Below are 27,769 nucleotides of genomic sequence, written 5' to 3' on the forward strand. Positions count from 1 at the left end.
TAAATGCCTCAATTAACATTCCACGTCCATTAGAACTTCATATTTCTTCCATCAGGTTTTATACAGTTTTGAAACCTGGTGCTGTTATCTTAGACTGAACACCTGCATCACATGCCAGTTTGTTTTTACAGTCTCATGTTTCAGCAGACTGCTTTCATGCCTTTCATGGTTCAAGTTAGGATAGGGATTTGATTAGAAGTCCCAGTCAAATATTTTTGTGAGAAGGTAGAAATATTGGAGTGCTCAAAACAACAAAGGAACTCCTAATGTAATCTTAATCCAAACATAGGTCATAGTTTTTGAGGTTTGGTTTCGAAATTCCACAGAGTAATGTGTCTAAAATGTACCGTTTACCTTTTCTTTTTCTCAATCTTAAAGAGCTATACAGTACCTTTGACCTTGGCAATAACGTTGGCCTTAAAAATGAGAGCAAAGCCCACAAGCTTCGGCTTGTTTAGGAGTCTACGGTTACCATGCCGTTCAGATCGACTAAGACACAACAACATTACAAACATGCTTCCCCAAATGTATTGGAATGAGTTTGTTTGAATGGAACTGAGGTGGAACTGAGTTAAGAACTGAGTTAAGGAAAGCATTTACATGCAAACAAATAGCCCAACTAAGTTATCTGCTCTCCACATTGTACAGTATAGCTATTGTTGACATCTCCCATTGGCTCCAAATCCACCTTCATGTCCAATATCAACATGGGGAATCAACAAGGAGAAGAAATTGGCCCAAATAGTATACAAATAAATAAATAATACTAGCCTACATGATTACTAGTGTTGTCATGGATTCATTGCATGCATACAGAAACCCTTACTCTGTTAGCTCAGAATACTACTGGCTGACCCCTCATACTAAATTAGTATTTTCAGTTATATGACCAGCCCATGCCTTGCTCTCCTTGGCCACATCAATTATTGAGCCATTAATTATTGGCTCAAACAGATGTCACTCAAGTGAGACGGAGACTGTGACCCTAATGAATAACCTGCCGCCATAAACACACAGAGAGCGTGTTGGACCAGTCTGAACAGATCTGAGAGATGCTATAAATTACAAGGACAGAGAACTAGTAAAAGGGAATGGTTCCATGTCAGTGACTGGCCAATATATCAGCCAGTATGATGTTATAAATGCTTATACTGCTCCATGTCTCTTCTAGGAACCAAAAAAGCGTTCCAATAGAACATATTAATATATCTAACTGGGGCAATATGGGAAGAGTAGCCTGCCTATAAAAGGGCACTAGGTGTGCAGGAACTACCCAGCTAGCACACAACATTCTGAGAACCATATGTTTCTTAGAGCTTGGTGAGAGCGTGGTTGTCTTATGATTATTTTGCATACAACATTCTAGGAAAGGTGCAGGATACCCAGCTAGAGCGAAACATTCTGAGAACCATATGTTTCTTAGGGGGGAATTTCAGTACTTCAGCATAACATTTCCTAAAGGTTTCGTCATGGTTCTATTTAAAATAATGTTCTCAAATTGTTCCCGAGAACGTTAAGAAACAACGTTCATCTGTGGGAATTTCAGTAATTCAGCATAACGTTTTCTGCAGGTTTCCTCATGGTTCTACTTAAAGTCATGTTCTCAGAACATTAAGAGAACTTTCCATAAAAACCACAAGAAAACACAAGTAACGTTCAAAGAACATAATAGGAATATACACTCCGTTCTTTGGGTCAACAAAACTCTCTCCATCCTCCGTCTTGTTAAGTGTGTTCAGATGTGTTGGCTGCACCCACTAATTGGCCACACCTGATCTTAATGAGTGAGTGTTTTCTTTGAAATGGGGTTTGTTTGAATAGACAAATATGTAAAACTTTGTATGAGTAAACAGGAACATTTTTTATTTTAACCAGTAAATTGACTGAGAACACATTCTCATGTAGAGCAACAACCTGGGGAATAGTTACAACGGAGAGGATGAATGAGCCAATTGGAAGCTGGGGATAATTACATGTCTATGATTTGGAATTTAGGCAGGACACTGGGATTAACACCCCTACTCTTATGATAAGTGCAATGTGAGCTTTGGTGACCACGTCGTCCCATCCGAAAGACGGCAATCCTCAATCAATGCCCTGGGATATTTGCTTTTTTTTCAGACCAGAGGAAAGAGTGCCTCCTACTGGCCCTCCAACACCACTTCCAGCAGCATCTGGTCTCCAATCTAGGGACCGACCATGATCAACCCTGCTTAGTTTCAGAGGCAAGCCAGCAGTGGGATGCAGGGTGATATGCTGCTCACTTCTGTTCTCAGAATGTTTAAAAAAAACGTTCAGTTTTACCGGCCAGGAAACTTACAGCTTAATTCCCAGAACCAATGGGAAACCAAAAATGTGCATTCCCACAACTTCCAAAGAACCTCCAAAGAACCAAATGTCAAAAGAACCATGCTGGGTATGATCTAGAAGGCACGGTTATACACTTTATAGCGTGCTTAAGAAAATTCAAGTGCCCCTGGGCTGAGTGAAAGGTTGTGTAAGGTCTGTGGAAAGGTTGTATAAGTGGGCGTGTGTGCGTGTGTGTGTTCAGTGTTCTCTATCAATGTCAAGTGCCTATCAAGATTTAGTTGACAGGAAATATTCAAGCTATTATTAAAAGTGGAGATGGAGATAATGTAAACTGTTTACCAATGACACATTTTGTTGAGTCATTTTTTGAAACAACTTACTGTAGATGACATATCCCTGCAGGCAACTGCCTGGTTCTGATAGTTGGGAATTTGTGTTAGTTTCAGTGTTGCTGTCTCCTTCTCATCACCTGATATAGAAATGCAGCAGTAATGTATGCACGGCCAGGAGAGTTATCATGGTAATAGAACTGTCAGGGAAGTGACATCTCAGGGTTACGGTGATGACATGTTGGATAGGTGATGCAGGCCGCCAGCAAAGGAGATCACACCAGATAGCAGCTGTGACTTTCAGGAAGTGTCACCTTGTGTTTCATGTCAACTGCAGGTTATATTTTTTATAATTTTTCATTTAACTAGGCAAGTCAGTTAAGAACAAGATTCAAAAGGCACTCGCACATCTGAGCAATCTTGTTACAGGTGCATGGCAACAGTTGAAACAGGATGAATGAAAAAAGGAAACCGCACACTGTTCTTGATAGTATCACTGATATTTAATAAGCTTACGTATCGGCCTAACTAGCTCTAAGTCAGTTAAGAACAAATTGTTATTTACAATGATGGCCTACCCCAGCCAATTGTGCCTCGCCCTATGGGACTCCCAATCACAGCCGGTTGTGATACAGCTTCGAACCAAACCAGGGTCTGTAGTGACACCTCTAGCACTGAGATGCAGTGCCTTAGACCGCTGCACCACTCGGGAGCCCCTAAAGGTAAGAAGGAAGTGAACACATTCTTGCATCTCACTGCTTCCCTAATGCTCTATTGACTGTGTGTCATGCAGTAATGTCTGTACATTGCAGCAGTGTGTTATAGCAACATTTTCACAAATGTTCTGTAAGGTACACTATATATACAAAAGTTAGTGGATTCAGCTATTTCAGCCATTATTGTGAAGTGGAAACGTCTAGGAGCAACAACGGCTCAGCCGTGAAGTGGTTGGCCACACAAGCTCACAGAACGGGACCGCCAGTACTGAAGCACGTAGCGCGTAAAACTCGTCCGTCCTCGGTTGCAACACCCACTACCGAGTTCCAAACTGCCTCTGGAAGCAACGTCAGCATAATAACTGTTCGTTGGGAGCTTCATTTAATGGGCCGAGCAGCCCCACAAAAGCCTAAGATCCCCATGCGCAATGCCAAGCGTCGGCTGGAGTGGTGTAAAGCTCGCCTCCATTGGACACTGGAGGAGCGGAAACGCGTTCTCTGGAGTGATGAATCACGCTTCCCCATCTGGCAGTCCAACGAATCTGGGTTTGGCGGATCCCAGGAGAACACTACCTGCCCCAATGCATAATGTCAACTGTAAAGTTTGGTGGAGGAGGAATAATGGTCTGGGAATGTTTTTCATGGTTCGAGCTAGGCCCCTTAGTTCCAGTGAAGGAAAATCTTAACATTAGAGCATACAATGATATTCTAGACGATTCTGTGTCCACATACTTTTGGTCATGTAGTGTGTTTGAGGTGCCTTTAACGATGGTATGGATGTCAAATTCTCATTCTAATTGTTTAAGGATTATTTCATTAAACTCCAAGTATGAAATTATAGATTTTGTCAACATTTCAAGAGTAGCCTATAAGGTAGGCTGGCTCACACTGACTCATTCCTTCATGGTCCCCTTTGAGGCGGTGTACTACTGCTGCCATCTGTTGGATTAAAGAGGGCCATACAGGTGCACAAAGCCAACTCTTTAAGTTCTTTAAGTAAATTGACAAGCCTATACTCTTTTTGTTGTTTTGTTGTTGTCCCCTTCCCCTCAACACTATTAATCAGACTACTACTTTACTCTAAGTGTCCATAATGACCAAAAGCCTACCAAACATCTTTCTTCATTTGATTCCGGAAAAAAAAAAACTTATTTGGAAGGCTCTTGCACAAGCTGCACAATTTTGTCATAGTGCCTTTAGTTGCCAGGGAAACTGTTTCCATGGAAAGGCCAGTAAACAGCTGAACTCAATCTAAAGTACTGCCATTACTTGAGGCGAGCATAAATGGACTCATGGTACACCCCTTCACATTATGTCTGGAAATATTCACTAGGCTAGTTTGAGAAATAAGTCATTCTTTGTTACTAACTTGTGAAATGGAAAATGAAAGGGCGACACATTTCAGTCCTGATTTGTTTGTGTTTGTATTCCCATTCTTTTAATAATTCTCACTCCAGTATTCCCATAGAGGAGCTCCCTGGCAAATCCTTTGGCTCCAGTCCTGACACAGGAAGCCCTTACCCTTCCCAACACCATGCCCTCCACTACAGTGGTAGCAATATCCATGGCAACCCATCTTCCAATCTGGAGAAAGGTAAGAGCCGCTTCAGCGTCAGCGTCCAGTGTGTGGACTTTGTCCAACTTCAGCGCATGGCAGAATACAGCGTCACCACGCACACAGTGAGCAACCCGTTAATCCGTGCTGTGGCAGTGTGTGAGGAGAGAAACTCCACATGGAAAAAGAACATGGAGGATGTGACCGTTTTTCATGAGGGGTATGGAGGCAAAGAGGGGGCCAGCTTTTTCGGGGTCTTTGACGGGTTTCACGGACAAATTTCTGCAGTTACGGCATCTAGGGAGATGCCCGTTTTAGTCCTGGAGCAACTCTCCAAACAGGACCCCTTGCTCTCCTTGGAGAAGGACCAGGTGAAGCTACTGTCACGCTTTGAGGCCCTGTTCCAGAAAGACTACAACAGACCTTACCCAGGCCAGGCCCAGAACATTGAACTAGGCCTAGGCCCTGAGCAGCTGGAGAATCTGACCAAAGTGGAACAGGTGAACCTAGCCTTCACCACAGCCTTCTGGAAGATGGACCGGGTCCTGGGGCTTGGCAAGAACGAGACCTCCAAGATCCGCTGGAGTGGCTGCACAGCGCTCCTCTGCCTGATCGACAGTGGGCTGCCCTCCTCAGATGGGAAGGAGCAGGGAACAGGACAGGAGAATAATACACCAACCCCCTCACAGGAGTTACAGGGTGGAAGAATTCTCATTGCTAACTGTGGTCAGTATTTTACTAGCATACAGATAATACATTGAAAATATGATACAGAACAAGTCTTATTCATTGAATACTATCAATTTCCAAATCTCTTGTTGATTCCCATTTCACAGGTAACGTCCATGCAGTGCTGTACAAACAAGGCAGGGGCTTCCGTCTGACCAAAGACCACAGCACGTCCAACCCTAAGGAGCGCAAACGCATCCTCCAGTCCGGAGGGGCAATCAGCGTCAACAAACAGCACGGTTTGGTGGAGGGGCTGACCAAGGCCACCCGAGGGCTTGGTCATTATGGCGATCGCAAGCTGAAGAAGTCAGTCATCCCTGTGCCTTACTCTGTGTCGCTACCTACGGACCCATCCTTCCAGCTGCTGGTCCTAGCGTCCAGTGGCCTCTGGGAAGTCTTGGATGAGCATGCAGTGGCTGAGAGAGTTCTGACTGTCATTGAGTTGACTCAACAGAAATTCATATTGAAGACCCTGTGCCTTATGCAAACTGTTGAGGATTCACTCATTTCAGATTCTCAAAGTTGCATACAGTCAAGACCAGGGTCATCTATTTTTGATAGTGTAGAACCTTCCAGTGTCAAGGATGAGGACAACCCACCAGAGTTGGACATGCCAGAGCCTCTGGGGGTACAAGCTAGAGATATGCAGAATGCAGAGGAAACAGAGAGACATCAATCCTCAGTCCTGCAGCAGGAGAGTGAGGTGAATGTGAAGGGAACTATGGCTGACAGTCTGAAGAATCTCAGCTTGGACTACGAGCACCTTGCAGCTGACATTTGTAGAGAGCTAGTGGACACAGCATTGGTCTCAGGTTCAAGGGAAAACATTTCAGTCATAGTCATACTTCTTCATGGATTGGATGTGCTCAGAGAAAACACTCTCAAAGGAGAGTTGACAAAGCAAACCAATACCATGTAATTATAACTTCAGGACAATTTTTCAAGTTTTGCCAAGAATGAACAGCTCTTGCAATTCTTGTGATATTGTATACCTAATTTATTGAATTTAGTGACTTGTACCCTGACACTCAAACTGATCAGTCCTTCTTCACTAGTCATGTTTTACATTGTTAAATCCACCTGGCTTCAGAAAGAAGTCAGTTAGTGCCACTATCGGTTGTTTGAGGCAATAGGATAGCAAGTCCGACACAGTGCATCAGTTTTATAAAATGTAATGGCCAGTCATTAATTCAAATATAGCCAACAATTGTGCAATGCAATAAGAGTCCTCTGAAATATGAACACACCATTTTGAGAAAAGTAACAAGACACAGGGGAGTTGCAATTGAATTGTTAATAACACTACATATTTAAAAAGACCACCATTGATTAGCATTTGACCAGTTTGTGACAAGGTAACAAACCCATAGCTGACCTAGACCTACATTGGTGTACTGTACAATTGTTCGAAATCTCTAGACATTTTCCTGACAAGCTTATGCTCTCCAAGATGTATTGGTAGAAGACAACATTGCAACATCCTATATAACAGTAGAGTAATATTCCACAGACCGATGATAGGTAATAGTCAAGACTTATGTTGGTGCATGTTTTGAGGCCTAATTTTAAACACCACTAATTCTGACAAGTTGATAGCTGAACAATAGCAGTTTGGGGAAACAAAGGACTAGTCACATGTTAGGTCTTTACAAGACAATTTACAAAGCTTGTCGGAGCATGTCCAACTGTCTCAGTGTTCTTCATTAAATCAATGCATCAGAGAATGTTGTGATTTCAAGACGGACTTCCCATGATCCACAAGCCAGTCATCATATATGTGACAAACTTGCATAGTCACCAGCCATCCAATCACAAAATCACCCTTAAATCCTGTTCAACCGGTTGCAGTGGGCCAGTTGTGTAATGGCGTTGGATGTTCTCGCCAAACTTCTCTGCAGACGGAGATGTCGTCGTCTCGGCAGCAGATGCAAGGAGGAGGAATGCTTGGTTTGACAGTCCTTGCCTGACACTGCTTCAATAATATTATAATACTCAGTACAAACAGTCACAGCCTCCAGGCATTTAACAATGGGGGAATTTGGTTTGTTTATGTTGGAAGGACACAACTTACTTTTATCCCCAGTCCACTAACCCTATGACCTAGGTTACACTTTCTCTTCAGGGAATCAGACACACACCTCTCTCTCCCTCTCTCTCTCTCTCAGGGGTTAGACTTCAAACTGAATTAAGTAAAAAATAATAATATATGTTTTAGGCCTTGTAGTGATACATGCATACATTATACTGATATACACTTTTTAAAATGAAAGCAAAAAAAGTATTAAATGCAGCTATACAGAGTCTTTAGCTATTCCGGGGAGAAAGGACGAGAGGTGGAAGGTCTGATGTCAGAAAGGAGAACACCATGTCCTGATGTTATTCAGAGTTAGGAGAGGGGGAAGGTGCATGTTGGAAGAGTGGGCCAGGTTTAGGTACTGCAGCAGGAGCGGCTGGCCGGCTGAGCTGCCTCCGTAAGATCCACTCCCCGGTTACGCCCACTGTTCGCGCCCTCAGCTTGAGGCTCGTTCTTGGGTAATTTCTTTGCTGTGAAGCGATTGGGAAAATGTTTAGGACCGGTGTTTCTATTATCAGATTGAAAGTTTGAAAATGTTAGTCTAAGTGTAATGAACATGGAACATAAAACACTTACCAATAGCCATGAACATCTCATTAACGTTCATAGAGGTCTTTGCTGATGTTTCCATGAACAGTAAACTGTTATCATCTGCGTATGACTGGGCATCCTGGAAGAAAACCACCAAAAATCAGTCAATATGCAACAAAGGTTGTGTTTAACTGCCTTACAGGTCAAATTGTATGACGACTCCATTGAGAATAAAACTAGCACAGTGTAATGTTCATTAGCAAATTCACCGGCACGAACCTGAAAATCCAATGCTCTTTTGTTTGCAAGGTCAGCTTTGTTCCCAGCCAACGCTATTACAATATTTGGACTGGCTTGTCTCTGAAGCTCCTTAACCCAGTTCTTTGCTCGTGCAAAGGACTCCTGGCAAACAGCAGAGGAAGAGAGATTAAGTCAGACAATAACAAGGTCCTTGTGGAAGAATGACAACACAACCCCTCCCTTCATTCCCTGGTTATGCTATTGACTTTGCAGGATATCCAAGATGTGGTCTTGTTAAAAGGAGAACTTCTATAAAATATGACAATTAAATATAATGTTCCCCAGCTTACATGTTTGTCAACATGATGTATCATATTCCTGAGTTGAAGTCATGCTCTGCTCCAAACATTGGCTTAAGCTTTATGTACAAAGCACTGAGTTAGAAAACCAAGCTCGTTTGACAGCTTATTTCCATGAAATACTATGTTCCATCAACTTCCCAGCAAACGTCTTAGCAAATAGAGCAAAAGCAGACATGGGGATCAACATAGAATTTCTCCTTGGAGTTGCTCTTTTTTTTTTAACCAGGTTTGTTCATCTCAATGAGACTCTCTTTTACAAGAGAGACCTGGCCAAAATAGTAGCACAAAGTATCAGAAACAATTACAACATAAAATATCAATTCACACATTGATGGTTTGGGAAAGTGTGGTGACACTAGGGGTAAAAACATTGTCAGCTCCTCAATTCATTTGTTAAAACAAAAGTGCCCTAGATGTGACAAGTTTGTTAGGACCAAATTCAATTAATAGGGATATTTTAGACTTGGGTAAAATCTAAGAGCTACAGAAAGATGCTTGAAAACATGTCAGCAAAACGAGGCTACCCTTTTTCCTCAATATTTTCTTCAGATTCTCAACTAGGCCTATTATAGAGGGCCTAATCATCAAACTCCTGCTAAATTTTCACAAAATGTCTTCAGCTGTACCTAATGCTATACAGTTCATTCGGAAAGTATTCAGACCCCTTTACTTTTTACACATTGTTACGTTACAGCCTTATTCTAAAATGGATTCAATTGTTTGTGTCCCCTCATCAATCTACACACAATGACAAAGCAAAAACAGGCACAGAAATGTTTGCAAATGTATTAAAGATATAAAACTGAAATATCAAATTTTACATAAGTATTCAGAACCTTTACTCCGTACTTTGTTGAAGCACCTTTGGCAGAGATTACAGCCTCGAGTCTTCTTGGGTATGACGCTACAAGCTTGGCACACCTGACTTGAACCCTCCCAAGCTCTGTCAGATTGGATGGGGAGCTATTTTCAGGTCTCTCCAGAGAAGTTTGATCGAGTTCAAGTCTGGGCTCTGGATGGGCCACTCAAGGACATTCAGAGACTTGTCCCAAAGCCACTCCTGCGTTGTCTTGGCTGTGTGCTTAGGGTTGTTGTCCTGTTGGAAGGAGAACCTTCGCCCCAGTCTGAGGTCCTGAGCAGGTTTTCATCAAGGACCTCACTGTACTTTTCTCTGTTCGTCTTTCCACACAATCCTGACCAGTCTCCCAGTCCCTGCCACTGAAAAACATCTCCATAACATGATGCTGCCACCACCATAGGGATGGTGCCAGGTTTCCTCCAGACGTGACGCTTGGCATTCAGGCCAAAGAGTTCAATCTTGGTTTCATCAGACCAGAGAATCTTGTTTCTCATGGTCTGAGAGTCCTTTAGCGGGATGTCATGTGCCTTTTACTGAAAAGTGGCTGTCTGGCCACTCTACCATAAAGGCCTGATTGGTGGAGTTCTGCAGAGATGGTTGTCCTTCTGAGAGGTTCTCCCATCTCCACAGAGGAACTCTGGAGCTCTGTCAGAGTGACCATTGGGTTCTTGGTCACCTCCCTGGCCTAGGCCCTTCTCCCCCGATTCCTCATTTTGGCTGGGCGGCCAGCTCTAGGAAGACTCTTGGTGGTTCCAAACTTCTTCCATTTAAGAATGGAGACACTGTGTTCTTGGGGACCTTCAATGCTGTAGAAATGTTTTGGTACCCATCTACCAAATCTGTGCCTCGACACAATCCTGTCTTGGATATCTACGGACAATTCCTTCGACCTCATGGCTTAGTTTTTGCTCTGATAAGCACTGTCAACTGTGGGACCTTATATAGACAGGTGTGTGCCTTTCCAAATCATGTCCATTCAATTGAATTTACCACAAGGATTTACCACAAGGATGATCAATGGAAACAGGATGCACCTGAGCACAATTTCGAGTCTCATAGCAAAAGGTCTGAATACTTACCTTATTTACACATCTGGTTTTTATTTTTAACACATGTTAATGTCTAATACCCCGTTTTTGCTTTGTCATTATGGGGTATTGTGTGTAGATTGATGAGGGGGAAAAAACATTTAATCCATTTTAGAATAAAAATGTGGAAAAAGGGAAGGGGTCTGAATACTTTCCAAATGCACTGTACCTAATTTAAGAGTCTCTTTTAATGTGTGACAGAGTACATAAACCCGGCTGCTGACTCACTTTGTTAGTGATGTCGTAGACCACGATTGCGGCCTGGGCACCTCTGTAGTACATGGGTGCTAAGCTGTGGTAGCGCTCCTGACCAGCTGTGTCCCAGATCTCAAACTTGACTGTCGTGTCATCCAAACATACTGTCTGAGTCAGGAAGGCAGCTGAGAGGAGACAAACAGTCATAGCAGCATTTAGAATTTTGTTGCAGTAGGCTATAAGAAAAACAACTGGCTGTCCATTTTCCAACAATGGACACATATATATATATATATATCTCATGGGAGATCGCATACCCTACAGAATGTAATCAGAAATGTAGTCAGAATCACTACAGGACAAAAAGATAGTGGAATGGACATAACCCAAAACCACTAATACAATGAGGGAAAAAAAGTATTTGATCCCCTGCTGATTTTGTACGTTTGCCCACTGACAAAGAAATGATCAGTCTATAATTTTAATGGTAGGTTTATTTGAACAGTGAGAGACAGAATAACAAAAACATCCAGAAAAACACATGTCAAAAATGTTATAAATTGATTTGCATTTTAATGAGGGAAATAAGTATTTGACCCCCTCTCAATCAGAAAGATTTCTGGCTCCCAGGTGTCTTTTATACAGGTAACGAGCTGAGATTAGGCGCACACTCTTAAAGGGAGTGCTCCTAATCTCAGCTTGTTACCTGTATAAAAGACACCTGTCCACAGAAGCAATCAATCAGATTCCAAACTCTCCACCATGGCCAAGACCAAAGAGCTCTCCAAGGATGTCAGGGACAAGATTGTAGACCTACACAAGGCTGGAATGGGCTACAAGACCATCGCCAATAAGCTTGGTGAGAAGGTGACAACAGTTGGTGCGATTTTTTGCAAATGGAAGAAACACAAAAGAACTGTCAATATCCCACGGCCTGGGGGGGGGGGGGGGGTCCATGCAAGATCTCACCTCGTGGAGTTGCAATGATCATGAGAACGGTGAGGAATCAGCCCAGAACTACACGGGAGCATCTTGTCAATGATTTCAAGGCAGCTGGGACCATAGTCACCAAGAAAACAATTGGTAACACACTACGCCGTGAAGGACTGAAATCCTGCAGCGGCCGCAAGGTCCCCCTGCTCAAGAAAGCACATATACATTTCCGTCTGAAGTTTGCCAATGAACATCTGAATGATTCAGAGGACAACTGGGTGAAAGTGTTGTGGTCAGATGAGACCAAAATGGAGCTCTTTGGCATCAACTCAACTCGCCGTGTTTGGAGGAGGAGGAATGCTGCCTATGACCCCAAAAACACCATCTCCACCGTTAAACATGGAGGTGGAAACATTATGCTTTGGGGGTGTTTTTCTGCTAAGGGGACAGGACAACTTCACCGCATCAAAGGGACGATGGACGGGGTTATGTACCATCAAATCTTGAGTGAGAACCTCCTTCCCTCAGCCAGGGCATTGAAAATGGGTTGTGGATGGGTATTCCAGCATGACAATGACCCAAAACACACGCCCAAGGCAACAAAGGAGTGGCTCAAGAAGAAGCACATTAAGGTCCTGGAGTGGCCTAGCCAGTCACCAGAGCTTAATCCCATAGAAAATGTGTGGAGGGAGCTGAAGGTTCGAGTTGCCAAACGTCAGCCTCGAAACCTTAATGAATTGGAGAAGATCTGCAAAGAGGAGTGGGACAAAATCCCTCCTGAGATGTGTGCTAACCTGGTGGCCAACTACAAGAAACGTCTGACCTCTGTGATTGCCAACAAGGGTTTTGCCACCAAGTACTAAGTCATGTTTTGCAGAGGGGTCAAATACTTATTTCCCTCATTAAAATGCTAATCAATTTATAACATTTTTGACATGCGTTTTTCTGGATTTTTTTGTTGTTATTCTGTCTCTCACTGTTCAAATAAACCTACCATTAAAATTATAGACTGATCATTTCTTTGTCAGTGGGCAAACGTACAAAGTCAGCAGGGGATCAAATACTTTTTTTCCCTCACTGTACATGAATAGAAGATATCAGATCAGCCTACCTCCGATTGTGCTCTCTTGGAATTCATGAAACTGGCCCTTGACGAAGCGAAGTACAAGACTGGACTTTCCCACGGCGGACTCCCCTAAAAGTACTAATTTGAACTGGGAGATCTTGTTGCCTGTGTTCGGCCCATTGGGTCGTGTTGCACCACCCCTACTTGCCATGTCCTACACCACCGTCTCTTGCTCTGGATGCAGAAGTACCGCTTGAATGGTCACTCCTAGAACTGCCAAAAATGATATGTCACATTACTTAAATCGTCAATAGATCACTGCATAAAGTAGTGGGGGAAAAAATAAATACAACTACAAAATAATCCAAATGATCAACTTTGACGTTTAATTGGTTAGAAATTGTTCAATTAGCTTTGTTTCTGATCATCATTGTAATATCATTGAATCACAGGATGTAGCTAGCTTGTTAACTACAGACAGTATTTGGAAATGTGACGACTTTCACTTGGCAATTAGCTAGTAACGTTAGACTTGTTTACAAAGAGTATATTACACCTATTTCTTAACTGTCCCAACTAGGGTTGCAAAGGGTCGGAAACTTTCCGGGAAATTTCCGGAATTTTCTATGGGAAGTTAAGCCCGGGAATTTGGGTGATTTTTCTTAAATTCATCAACAACAAAAAAGTTAGCTTATAACAGTGAACCTTCCTTGCGGGATACACAAGGCAATTCTAGTTCTTGTGGCATATTTTGGTTAAACTATCCCCAATTCAATGGAATTTCAACCCTCTGCATGCACACTGCATTCTTCCATCACATGTGCAGTACACTCGCCATCACATGTACAGCTGATTCTCAAGATCTTGCACACTAATGAGATGCTATTGAGCCCACACTACTACACTGTCTGAGCCAAGGACTATATTCTTTCTGGTAAGTTTTGATTACAATACTGGGTGGGGTGAATATATTTCATATGACATAGATGATTTTTTGTTAGCTAGTAAATAGTAGCCTACAGCAAAGTGTGTTTAAATCATTTCTAACTTGTTAATCATTTCTGCTAGTTAGTTTTTGCTACCATGTGGGTTTTAGCTTGCTTGAGCCTGCTAACTGAGGAGTGTTAATTCACGTTTCCATAAAAAAAAATTCATTTAAAAATAAAGTATTACAAAAGGAGTTGTTTAATCTAACTGATTAACTATTTATCTCTACATGAATTGTATTTGGGGGGGGGGTGTAAAAAAAATTCTACTCTTTACTGGAAAATGCCATGGGCACTATGTGATGTGTGGAGACATTTCACTGCAGCTAATGTAGAAGGAAAAGCTCTGCACATTTGCAAATACTGTGCCAAATCATATGTGAAGAATGCAACAAAGATGCAGAATCATCTGGCCAAGTACATAAAGATCCCTCAGCGCTCACAACAAGCAGCCTCGAATAGAAGTAGAGAGACTTTTATCTTATCGATAGCAACAGCTCATGGTCCTCCTGGAATCAGAAGTTTTTTTTGACTCAATGGAGGAACGTAGTCAGAGAAATGCTGATGACTGTCTTGCTCGAGCTGTGTATGCAATTGGAAGAGATTTCTGAATGTTGTTTGCCCAGCATAGATCCCTCCAACCAGACATGCTTTATCTACTAATTTGCTGGATGCAGAGTTCAACAGAGTTCAAGTGAAGGTCAAGCAAATCATAGACAAAGCAGACTATTGCAATCGTCTCTGATGGGTGGTCAAATGTTCGTGGGCAAGGAATAATTAACTACATCATCTCCACCACTCAACCAGTATTCTACAAGAGCACAGACACAAGGGACGACACACACACAGGTCTCTACATTGCAGATGAGCTGAAGGCAGTCAATGACCTTGGGCCACAGGTATCTGCACTGGTGACAGACAATGCTGTGAACATGAAGGCTGCTTGGTCTAAAGTGGAGGAGTCCTACCCTCACATCACACCCATTGGCTGTGCTGCTCAAGCATTGAATCTGCTCCTCAAGGATATCATGGCACTGAAAACAATGGATACACTCTACAAGAGAGCCAAGGAAATGGTTAGGTATGTGAAGGGTCATCAAGTTATAGCAGCAATCTACCTCACCAAGCAAAGTGAGAAGAATAAGAGCACCACATTGAAGCTGCCCAGCAACACCTGTTGGGGTGGTGTTGTCATGTTTGACAGTATCCTGGAGGGGAAGGAGTCTCTCCAAGAAATGGCCATATAACAGTCGGTAGATCTGGACAGCCCCATCAAGAGGATCCTCCTGGATGATGCATTTTGGGAGCCTGGTAAGCAGCCTGAAACCTACAGCAGTAGCCATTGCATGGATTGAGGGAGACAATGCCATCCTGTCTGATGTTCTGACTCTGCTTGCAGATGTAAAAGAAGAAACCCGTACTGCCCTGCCCACTTCACTGTTGCTCCAAGCAGAGGAAACTGCAGTTCTGAAATACATGAAAAAGCATGAAGACTTCTGCCTGAAGCCCATACATTCCGCAGCGTACATGTTGGACCCCGAGTATGCTGGCAAGAGTATCCTGTCTGGTGCAGAGATCAACAAGGCCTATGGTGTCATCACTACCATGTCTCACCACCTTGGCCTGGATGAGGGCAAGGTTCTTGGCAGTCTGGCAAAGTACACATTTCCAAGCAAGGGCATTGGGATGGAGATGCAATATACCAACATATCTCATCAGCCACCTGGTGGAAAGGACTTTGTGGATCTGAGGCTCTTCCCCCTGTTGCCTCCATCATCCTCCAAATCCCACCAACATCAGCCGCTTCAGAGCACAACTGGTCCTTGTTTGGGAACACACACACCAAAGCACGCAACAGGCTGACCAATACAAGGGTTGAAAAACCATTTGAGGCGTTTTGAGCCTGACAACGAGCCATCCTCAACAAGGTTGGAAAGTGACAGTAAAGATGAGGCCTCAGAGTCTGATGTTCAAGAGGTAGACATTGAGGAGTTACAGGGAGAAGACATGGAAGCCTGAGAGGAAGACAACCAAAGCTTTAGTTTCTAGAATATCATTTTACAGATGTATGTTGAAAACGTTTTTGGGAGATGCAATAGATCATTGGGGATCATTCAATATTCCCTTTCTTTTGTTCAGTGAAATCATCCCATGTTCAGAGTCAACTCATTTAATTAAAGTTCAATTCGTAACTAAATAGCTTTTTTTTAATTGGAAGGATTTAATCATTTGCATTTATGTCTACTTATGATAAGGTAAAATGTCTCCATATGATATGGTAAATATATCAAATGCAAAAAACATCACATTTAAATGGTATTAATAATCATATATTCCCGTTAATTCCCACGGAAAGTTTCCACCTCTGAATATTTCCCAAAATGTGAAACCCTAGTCCCAACATGTAAACACAACAAGCCTATGTGTCTAGTCTAGCCAAAAATAATTGCAGTGAAGACATGTGGGTCGAAATCGTGTTACGTCAGTCTTAACCACAAATAACCACTGTGTTGACTAGCTAGCTAGTCAGTCATGATGGCGGATAAAACCTATCATCAAGCACTGTGTCCGTCAAAAATAATGATTAGCTTCCTCAGTCCCACCCATTGGTCCAATCTTGTGTACGACAAATTGGTTAGCTAGCACGCTAGCTAGCCAGCCAGCCAGCTAGTTATAACTAGCTAACGTAGCTAGCTATAATTATTTAGATTAGGTGGCTACTGTTAGCGAGCTAGTTTACTTTAGCTAACTAACTAACTACAGTACATACGGTATATTGAAAAATTAGCTAGTTCGTACACGAAAACTATCGGTCTTACCGCTAGCAAGCTACATAAGGTTGAACCACACCTCACCCTGCTTCACGCAAATACGTAGAAACTAGCTACATAAATACATTTCAATGGTCAACTCATAACAGTATATTAAGAACGGGTCAACTGCTGGTTTATTATTTGCTGTGAGCTAGCTAACATAACATAGCTTTCGGCCTAGCCAGGGCTCGCTAGCAAGTTCTGCCGGTAAACTAGCTAGCTAGAATGATATCTGCTTACCTTATCCGATATAATTAACTAGGTAGCTGAAGGGATTTACAAAAATATATATTTCCAGTACTCCACAATCTTTTCAAAGGTCGATAAATTTCATAAAGCTTGTCCCTTTCCCACTTCCCGTTTGTTTTGCATGGTACGGTGTATGATGATACATGAGCACCTACGTAGCGCTGAGAATAAACCAATCACCACTCGTGTTAAAGGGGCAATCTGCGATTGAAACAACAACGTAATCCCCGCCACTGTCTCGGTAAAAAGATGAGGGATGGGGCTAGAGAAATGTAACCGCTCTCAAATTAAAAGACAGAGCTATGGATACAAGTACTGGCCATCCATGGTATCAACATTATAGTTTGAGCTATGTTTTGAGGTTATACAACGTTTGTTTACATTTACTTTGTTGGAGTAAAATAAACGTATATATAGTGTTATGATGGGGTCCGACAGTTGAACTAAGTTCGAGGAATGTATAAGTTATATTCTTAAAGAATCAATTTGTGCATTTAATTAATTTACAAGTCCAAAAATCGATGTAGCAACTGCAGATTGCCTCTAATGAAAGGACCCGGAAAACGAATCGTTTTATAAGGCAAAGAGGTAACGTTACACAAGTGTGATAACTAATTCACAAAAAAACCTTTGTAACATATGACATGACTTGATGTATGCAACTTTTTGTCATAACATGTCATATTGCCAAAGTGTAGGCTAAAAGCAAACATTTGCAACGTTCATAATCATACAGGTTATTAATTGTTTTTTAAATTTATTTATACCTTTATTTAACTACGCAAGCCAGTTAAGAACAAGTTCTTATTTACAATGACGGCCTAGGAACAGTGGGTTAACTGCCTTGTTCAGGTGCAGATCAAACAGTTTTTCCTTGGCAGCTCGGGGATTTGATGGCCCAACGCTCTAACCACTAGGCTACCTGCCGCCCCAAGTGGTTGGGATTGAACCATTGTTTCTTTAACATTTCTTAGTTTGGGTCTGAAACAATTGTTTCCATTTATCAGTTTCAAAGACAAGACATTATATTATATTATATTATATTATATATATATTATATAATATATATATATATATATATATATATATATATATATATATATATATTAATAAACTGCTCAAAAAAATAAAGGGAACACTAAAATAACACATCCTAGATCTGAATGAATGAAATAATCTTATTAAATACTTTTTTCTTTACATAGTTGAATGTGCTGACAACAAAATCACACCAAAATAATCAATGGAAATCCAATTTATCAACCCATGGAGGTCTAGATTTGGAGTCACACTCAAAATTAAAGTGGAAAAACAGGCTGATCCAACTTTTGATGTAATGTCCTTAAAACAAGTCAAAATGAGGCTCAGTAGTGTGTGTGGCCTCCACGTGCCTGTATGACCTCCCTACATTGCCTGGGCATGCTCCTGATGAGGTGGCGGATGGTCTCCTGAGGGATCTCCTCCCAGACCTGGACTAAAGCATCCGCCAACTCCTGGACAGTCTGTGGTGCAACGTGGCGTTGGTGGATGGAGCGAGACATGATGTCCCAGATGTGCTCAATTGGATTCAGGTCTGGGGAACGGGCGGGCCAGTCCATAGCATCAATGCCTTCCTCTTGCAGGAACTGCTGACACACTCCAGCTATATGAGGTCTAGCATTGTCTTGCATTAGGAGGAACCCAGGGCCAACCGCACCAGCATATGGTCTCACAAGGGGTCTGAGGATCTCATCTCGGTACCTAATGGCAGTCAGGCTACCTCTGGCGAGCACATGGAGGGCTTTGCGGCCCCCCAAAGAAATGCCACCCCACACTATGACTGACCCACCGCCAAACCGGTCATGCTGGAGGATGTTGCAGGCAACAGAACGTTCTCCACGGCGTCTCCAGACTGTCACGTCTGTCACATGTGCTCAGTGTGAACCTGCTTTCATCTGTGAAGAGCACAGGGCGCCAGTGGCGAATTTGCCAATCTTGGTGTTCTCTGGCAAATGCCAAACGTCCTGCACGGTGTTGGGCTGTAAGCACAACCCCCACCTGTGGGCGTCGGGCCCTCATACCATCCTCATGGAGTCTGTTTCTGACCGTTTGAGCAGACACATGCACATTTGTGGCCTGCTGGAGGTCATTTTGCAGGGCTCTGGCAGTGCTCCTCCTGCTCCTCCTTGCACAAAGGCGGAGGTAGCGGTCCTGCTGCTGGGTTGTTGCCCTCCTACGGCCTCCTCCACGTCTCCTGATGTACTGGCCTGTCTCCTGGTAGCGCCTCCATGCTCTGGACACTACGCTGACAGACACAGCAAACCTTCTTGCCACAGCTCGCATTGATGTGCCATCCTGGATGAGCTGCATTACCTGAGCCACTTGTGTGGGTTGTAGACTCCGTCTCATGCTACCACTAGAGTGAAAGCACCGCCAGCATTCAAAAGTGACCAAAACATCAGCCAGGAAGCATAGGAACTGAGAAGTGGTCTGTGGTTACCACCTGCAGAACCACTCCTTTATTGGGGGTGTCTTGCTAATTGCCTATCATTTCCACCTGTTGTCTATTCCATTTGCACAACAGCATGTGAAATTTATTGTCAATCAGTGTTGCTTCCTAAGTGGCCAGTTTGATTTCACAGAAGTGTGATTGACTTGGAGTTACATTGTGTTGTTTAAGTGTTCCCTTTATTTTTTTGAGCAGTGTATATATATTACAAACACTTGAATTTTTCGATAGATTTTTAATCACCATAGATGCGGTAAACAGACGCACATCCAAAAAATCCGTCATGATGTATGTATGTGTTACTTAAGTCCGATTTAGATATATTTATCTGTTTTTACGTTAGAAGTTGTCCCTTTTCAGGTTTAGAAGTGACTTCTAAATGCTAACTCCCTTTCAGAAAAACTGGTTAGCATAGCTAGCATACAGAAATCGGTAGTGGTAGGTAATCAGTCGTTTTTAACCGTAATGCAGTTGATTGGTGACAATGACATGAACATGTGTTGGGGTTAACATCTATACAAACATTATACTCCGATTTTTACCTCAACATAGTGTGATATACACATAAACAATATCCTAAATGTAGACTAATGTTGGTAGGGGGCAATGAGAAGATTCGGGATCTTTCCCTCACTGCTCTTCCCCCATGCGTTTCCATGTCAATTCCATTGTTTTGTTCGATTGACCTCTTTGCGCTGGAGTCACTTTTTTCCACAGTCTCACACACCTTCCTTTTAAAGCCCCAAACCCTAGCAGTAGTGAGGATGTTTCTCAACACAACATGCCCAGGTGCAGGGACTATCCAAGTGTTCCATGGGAAAGCCAACGACCCTGATATTGCCAGTATTCTAGTTCATGGAGTGAGCAGCCAAGCTTCTATTTCTGTGAGTAGAGGCCTAAATAAACAGAGACATCCATAGTGAGTTTTAAGCTAACTAAACTCAGGTTTTCATTTTACAGATGTAGGATCTTAATTTGATCACGATTTTGTTGCTGGGAATTTTTACTGCATAACAGGAAATGTAAACTTGTAGTGTATTCATGGTTTAAAAAGACTTCTAAAGTTTCTAATTTCCAGACTTGTTTTGCCCTAACAAAAAAATGTATCAACCGCTACAGAAAATGTACATTCATTATAATCCACATAATAATTCAAATTTCCTGTTGCTGCAGGATTGTTTTCCTGCTGTAGCAAACTGGCTAAAATTAAGATCATACATCTGTAGATACATTTAACATGGTAGAGATCATCAACACATTAATTCATGGAATTGGTATGGTCACATTTGTTTCTGTATTTCCTACAGGGCGGATTAGTGATCAACCCACCACCTAAGACCATCTACCAACAGAGGTTACATCAGCTCCGTGAAGCTGGGTATTCCACCAATCAAAAAGCCCCCCTGGGCAGGTCACATGATCAGAGCCCTGGGCTTCCAAATTGGTTCGACACCGACACCGGCAAAGCCACATTTGCTGTGAAATCCCCCCAAAGTGAGTCAGACAATAAAGAAAGGCACTAGAAGCTACAATGAGTCGCCATGAACATTCATATTATGTCTGAAAGACATATCCACAAGCCTTCATGTACAAGTGTGTTCCTTCTTATCCAGCTGCAGGTGCGATTATCAACCCACCTAAAAGCGTGGAGCAGGTGGAGACAGAGGCTCAGGAGGGACACCAGTCTTATATCTGCTCCCACAATGCCTACTTTCTCGGTGAGTATTGTGGACATGTGTCTCTCTTTGGTTCTGACAGTGTTCAAAGGGACTTCATTTAGGCTTGGAAGTAATTTATATGCTATTCAATATGTTGTTTTACACATTGATTTAACACCCATAATTTTCAGACACATTTCTGTAGAAACACCATAGCCAGTGGTTAATCACACCTGTCGATATTTCTCTGTTTGATTTTAGCCAGGGTAAATCCATCATAACTGTGTTGCGTCCCAGGTGAACAGGTTGATAGGAAATACAAGTGGAGTCGTTATGGAAAGGACGGCAGGTTCGGAGTGCCTACTCCCCACCACAACGATGGACGCAGTGTCTCCAAATCTCTCCACTGATTGTGTGATACTCAGAAGTAAGCACTTATCCTACCTTACATTTATTCAAAACACCTGACTTCTCATCACCATTCAATGTCACACAATGCATTGCCAATAGTCATGACATCAAATGTTGATTTGTGTACTGCTATTTTTCCCATAGGCATAACAGTGCAAATTTGTTTCTCAGAGATGTGATGACAGGGAAAGGATACAGCCACAGATTGGCAAAGTGCATGACCTGTAAGTCTATCACATTAACTCTTTAATGCAGATCTAGTTAAATGCCTGTTCAGTATACGTTCCAGACATATGTATTTCACAACTCATGCCCAGCTTCTACAGTAGCTTTAATTCCTCTATTCCCAGCCTTTTACAGCATAGCAGACACGTTGAAAGTGCCAGCAGGTCATACATTTGGAATCTTGATGCGGCCAGATGACTTTGGTGAGTCAAATTGTTATTAATAAAAGGACACATTTTCATAAAAGGACACATATTGAGTTTTCTATTACAATGCCAGTATGAAATTGGTAAAAATGGGTCAAGCTATAATGTAGTCTAGAGGGGTGAACAAAATGTAAGCCTTCTGTTATTGTTTGAAGATGAAGAATGGTTTAACTTTCTCCACAGGTGCGGGTGACCTTCTCCACTCCACCCCTCCAGCAGAGTACCAGAAAGGCACAGAGTACCAGAAAAGCACCTCAAGAAGGTCAACTTCCACAACTTTAACTCCCTGCTGCAGGCCTTCGGGCACAACGACAAGGTTACATACAGTGCATTTGGAAAGTATTAATACCCCTTGACTTTTTCCACATTTTGTTACGTTACAGCCTTATTCTAAAATGGATTTTTTTTTAAAAAATCAATCTACACTACACACAATCTACACTCATCAATCTACACACAATACCCCATAATGACAAAGCAAAAACAGTTTTTTTGACATTTATTACAAATAAAAAACAGAAATACCTTATTTACATAAGTATCCATACTCTTTGCTATGAGACTCGAAATTGAGGTCGGGTGCATCCTGTTTCCATTGATCATCCTTGAGATGTTTCTACAACTTGATTGGAGTCCACCTGTGGTAAATTAAATTGATTGGACGTGATTTGAAAAGGCACACACCTGTCTATATAAGGTCCCACAGTTGACAGTGCATGTCAGAGCAAAAACCAAGCCATGAGGTCGAAGGAATTGTCCGTAGAGCTCCGAGACAGGATGGTGTCGAGGCACAGATCTGGGGAAGGCTACCAAAACATGTCTGCAGCATTGGAGATCCCCATAAACACAGTGGCCTCCATCATTCTTAAATGGAAGAAGTGTGGAACCACCAAGACTCTTCCTAGAGCTGGCTGCCCGGCCATACTGAGTTATCGGGGGAGAAGGGCCTTGTTCAAGGAGGTGACCAAGAACCCGATGGTCACTCTGACAGAGCTCCAGAGTTCCTCTGTGGAGCTGGGAAACCTTCCAGAAGGACAACTATCTCTGCAGCACTCCACCAATCAGGCCTTTATGGTTGTAGCCAGATGGAAGCCACTTCTCAGTAAAAGGCACATGACAGCCCGCTTGGAGTTTGCGAAAAGGCAACTAAGACCATGGAAAACAAAATTCTCTGGTCTGATGAAACCAAGATTGAACTGAATGCCAAGCGTCACATCTAGAGGAAAAGTGGCATCATCCTTACGGTGAAGCATGGTGGTGGCAGCATCATGCTGTGGGGATGTTTTTCAGCAGCAGGGACTGGGGGACTATTCAGGATAGAGGGAAAGATGAACGGAGTAAAGTACAGAGAGATCCTTGATGAAAACCTGCTCCAGAGCTCTTAGGACCTCAGACTGGGGCAAAGGTTCACCTTCCAACAGGACAATGACCCTAAGCACACAGCCAAGACAACGCAGGAGTGGCTTCGGGACAAGTCTCTGAATGTCCCTCAGTTGCCCAGACAGAGCCCGGACTTGAACCCGATCGAACATCTCTGGAGAGACCTGAAAATAGCTGTGCAGCGACGCTCCCCATCCAACCTAACAGAGCTTGAGAGGATCTGCAGAGAAGAATGGGAGAAACTCCCCAAATACAGTTGGCCAAGCTTGTACTGTAGTGTCATACCCAAGAAGACTCAAGGCTGTAATCGCTGCCAAAGGTGCTTCAACAAAGTACTAGGAAAGGGTCTGAATACTTATGTAAATGTATAATTTTAATACATTTGCGAAAATGTCTAAAAACCTGTTTTTGCTTTGTCATTATGGGGTATTGTGTGTAGATTGATGAGGGAAAACAACTATTTAATCCATTTTAGAATAAGGCTGTAACGTAACAATGTGGGAAAAATAAAGTTGTCTGAATGCACTGTATATACAATTCTACTGTATTAACCTGATAATATCACAGAATTTCTAAACCCCAGGACCAACATCGCAATACTTCCGGGAAAGCTTTGCGAAGCAGACTTGACCGACCAGACATGGGTTTGGGGTTTGCAAGTCAATGGGATAAGTGAAAAATTCTTCCATAGTTGTTAATTTTCCTTAAATCTAAAGGCACAACCTAGATTCAAGCCAATGTCTGAAGTAGCTGAGCATGTTATTACTCCAACGTTGTGAAAGTGACAAACTGACACATTTTCATCAAAAACAACTTAAAATCGAAGGAGTGCCTTTGATTTGATTGCCTGCACATGTGCAGTTTGGCGTGAGACTGCCGTTAGAGCTGATGACATGTTTCTGCACATGAGCTTAGCTAACCAACGTCGCCATGACATCGCCTACAAGCATTTCTATTGGAGAAGCAGTTTCTTGATATCTTCATACTGTACTGTCTTTGATAATATTAAGTTAGTTTGAGATTGTTCAGTGTGTGTGTGTGTGTGTGTGTGTGTGTGTGTGTGTGTGTGTGTGTGTGTGTGTGACTCTACAGAAGGGTCAGGGTGTGATTGACGAGGAGGACCTGCAGGACGTGTGTCATCAGTTTAACCTGGACCTGAGTGGGCCGGTGCTGGATGACTTGATGGAGTACTGGGACATGGACAAAGATGGACTCATCAACTTTCAGGAGTTTGCCAATTTCCTCAACTGGAAGGACAAAATGCCCATCAGTAAAGTGGAGCAGCGCATTCTGACCAGTGGTCAGTTACAGTGTCTAAGCATAGAAATATAATTACTAGAATGCTCATTCCCATTCAAGTCAACCATCTGTGATTGGTGTACTGGCGGTAATTCTATTCCCTTTTGATTGACAACTCTACCTCACAGTGTAAGACCAGCACAGTCCCAGATAACATGCAGAGAGAGGCTCTCGCTTTGAGACCTGCAGCCTCAGAGGCTTTGGCCAGACCGGAGGACCTGGAACCTGCAGAGGTGGGCAGCATGCTGAAGAATAGATATTTAGGTGAAAGATGCATGAAAAATTTGATATCATTCCCACACTTCTCAAAAACAATTCAGGGAGGGAAAATTCTCTGAGATTCAGCACACGATTTCTCACATTTGTATCTTAGCATTACAATGGACTGGTAGTCCTTTTCCCCCTGATTCTCTACATTGTGTGAATCTCACTGTATAATTATGATATCTTTCCACATAGACTATCATATGTATGGGACTCCCACAGTGCGCACCGACCTGGTGGCCCCGCAGATCAAGCGCGTCAGCGACAGCACTAACTACAGTGACCAGACCACAGCCTTTGACCTCCTGTATCCTACGCTGTACTCCCTAAGGGGAGTCCACAAGGAGCACTTCTTCTGTCCCCGCACCAAAGAGGAGGTACAGAATACCAATGAACCCACTGAAGAATCAAGAGAAAGAAAGAAAGATATGGTCTAGTAGATTTTATAGAATAGCACTGGGACATACAGTACCATGTGGGATTTTGTTACAGCATTCATAATGTAGGAAAAACGTTGTTTCAAAAATATAATTGGTATGAACAATTCTGCCATTGGAGAAGTGATTGACACAAAATGTTATTGAAATAGGACGGAGCTTGAGCAAATCATTTGTCAAAGAGATCTTCTGATTCTTATTTCCGCCTCCATTTCCTTTTCAGATCACTGACATATTCCGAAATGTGGGCGTGAGTATTTCCGAGGAGACATTTGCGGAGGCGTGGAAGCTGGCATCCATGAGACACCCCACTGGGGACATGTGTGTGGAGATTTTCCGGGACGTTCTAAAGGAAATTCAAGCTAATTAAATCTGAATAGTATCTTTTACCTCCTCAGTATCTATTCCGTGAAAGAATGTACTTCAAGTATTCCATATACAACAAGTGTTGTACTTCTTTTTTTTCTTTGAGACTAACTATTAATTGAGCAAATTATTTTTGATTGTGGACTGTAATATATTTTCTTATGTTGAGAGCAATAAGCTGTTGCTAGAATTGTAACGGTTGTCCAAAGGAGTTGACCAAGGTGCAGCGTGGTAAGTGTTCATCTTGATATTTACTTTTACTCAGAACGCTTAAACAAAATAATAAACAATGGCAAACGACCGTCACATCTTGCAGGCTCACCGAGCAGTAAAAAAATAAGATCCCACAACACAAGGAGGGAAAAAGGGCTGCCTAAGTATGGTTCCCAATCAGAGACAACGATAGGCAGCTGCCTCTGATTGGAAACCATACTTGGCCAAAACATAGAAATATAAAACATAGAATGCCCTCCCCACACCCTGACCTAACAAAATAGAGAAATAAACCGTCTCTCTCAGGTCAGGGCGTGACAAGAATAAGAATAAGTAAAAAAAAAAAATCTGCTGCTAACTAAATGCTTACCCTTCCTGCATGTGATAATATACAGTATCTACTCCTGAAACCTAAGTAAATATTGATAATTATGAGTACCATCATGCCATCGGAGTCTTATCATTTGAACTCCTGTTTATTCTGTCACACTCTTTGATTAGATTTACACACATATTTACTCTATGGTTTTATTAGTCAGTGTTATAATGTTAATCTGTCAATCCTAATTAAATATGTGACCACAGCTTTCGACACACAAACACACAGGCGTGTGCACATACACACAGGCGTGCGCAAACACCCACCTACTGTACTGACGGCATATTGAAGTAATTGTTTGGATAACAATATCAACTTGAATAACCAGATGAATAAAAGGTACCGAGTACATGCACTAATCCATGTCGAAACCCAACAACACAGAAATATAACATGTTAATAAACACAACACATTAGCTTTTTGTCAGTGTTTTATCACTTGAATGATTCCACTACTGTAAATTACCATTTAACAATCTGACTCCCTGGCGTGGTGAATTGGCTAATATGCTATAAACATATTCACTAGCATTTTAACATAAGTAAAGCTTTCCACACTCATAATCACATTAGGAATAACCAGGAAGCGTCTCTACCCAGAACCCCCTACGCACCTGCCCATATTACCACGCCTGGAAATTATAATAATCCCCAACCATACTTCATTATGCATGAATTAATGCTTACTAATGAAGGAATTGTCTCTCTTTTTGATGCATCATTAATAGTGTGATTTAAGAGTTGACAGAATTGGATGAAACACAGTGTTCAATAGCCTGTCAGTGTATTTTTTTTTACATTGTATTTTATTAAACCTTTATTTAACTAGGCAAGTCAGTTAAGAACAAATGATTATATACAATGACAGGCTAATAGACGATGTTTGATTTTGGCACTGGCATAATACATTACAGTACACCAACATCTGTGATTCCTTTGAGACATTTAATCATAATGTAAGATATGTGTATGCTTCATAAGCACTACATAAACCCTTCACAAATCATCTAAGCATCTGTCATACTCTATAAATGATGTATAAAGGGTGACATAACCATTACCACTGTAGGGTGAACAGCCAAATGTGACATTACACACTTTGTATGTTTTTACAACATTTATGGAATATGACATATGCTTATAGACTATTTGTGAAGCATTTATGTAGTGCTTATGTATGCTATATAAAGCCTTTACAAGTTGTACTTCCTTTAAAGTGGGACCGGTATGTGTATACTATCCTACCTTTGTTTTTTCCCAAACTAAACCGAGGTCACTCATGTAAAATGTGTATCATATAAACATAGGAGGATAAGGAGACTTGCCAGTTGTTATCCAACAGCTTTCAATAAACACTCATTCATATTGTGATTTGTGTAACACTATCGCCCCCTTCTGCTGAGGATTG

General features: G+C 42.1%; 3 protein-coding genes across 3 annotated transcripts; 2 read left to right on the top strand and 1 right to left on the bottom strand.

Moving 5' to 3' along the window:
• The first annotated feature begins 4,953 nt into the window (after positions 1 to 4,953).
• LOC106605269 (protein phosphatase 2C-like domain-containing protein 1) lies at positions 4,954 to 7,245 on the top strand. The gene is made up of 2 exons (XM_014200716.2): positions 4,954 to 5,636; positions 5,747 to 7,245. The coding sequence occupies exons 1-2, from the start codon at positions 5,006 to 5,008 to the stop codon at positions 6,556 to 6,558; spliced, it is 1,443 nt and encodes a 480-aa protein (XP_014056191.2). The 5' UTR covers positions 4,954 to 5,005; the 3' UTR covers positions 6,559 to 7,245.
• On the bottom strand, positions 6,619 to 17,124 carry rab5a (RAB5A, member RAS oncogene family). The gene is given in 6 exon segments (NM_001140145.1): positions 6,619 to 8,183; positions 8,290 to 8,383; positions 8,524 to 8,646; positions 11,022 to 11,173; positions 13,033 to 13,260; positions 17,027 to 17,124. Coding segments are annotated over 5 exon segments (651 nt in total). The 5' UTR covers positions 13,199 to 13,260; positions 17,027 to 17,124; the 3' UTR covers positions 6,619 to 8,067.
• LOC106605249 (EF-hand domain-containing family member B) lies at positions 15,267 to 26,111 on the top strand. The gene is given in 13 exon segments (XM_045717733.1): positions 15,267 to 15,284; positions 20,264 to 20,407; positions 20,831 to 21,017; positions 21,137 to 21,241; positions 21,479 to 21,608; positions 21,737 to 21,744; positions 21,747 to 21,816; positions 21,953 to 22,020; positions 22,207 to 22,269; positions 22,272 to 22,339; positions 24,496 to 24,703; positions 25,162 to 25,343; positions 25,627 to 26,111. Coding segments are annotated over 13 exon segments (1,398 nt in total). The 3' UTR covers positions 25,774 to 26,111.
• Positions 26,112 to 27,769: the final 1,658 nt, after the last annotated feature.

This window comes from Salmo salar, chromosome ssa05 (assembly GCF_905237065.1).
Source record: "Salmo salar chromosome ssa05, Ssal_v3.1, whole genome shotgun sequence".
In the NCBI taxonomy this organism is placed as follows: Eukaryota; Metazoa; Chordata; class Actinopteri; order Salmoniformes; family Salmonidae; genus Salmo; species Salmo salar.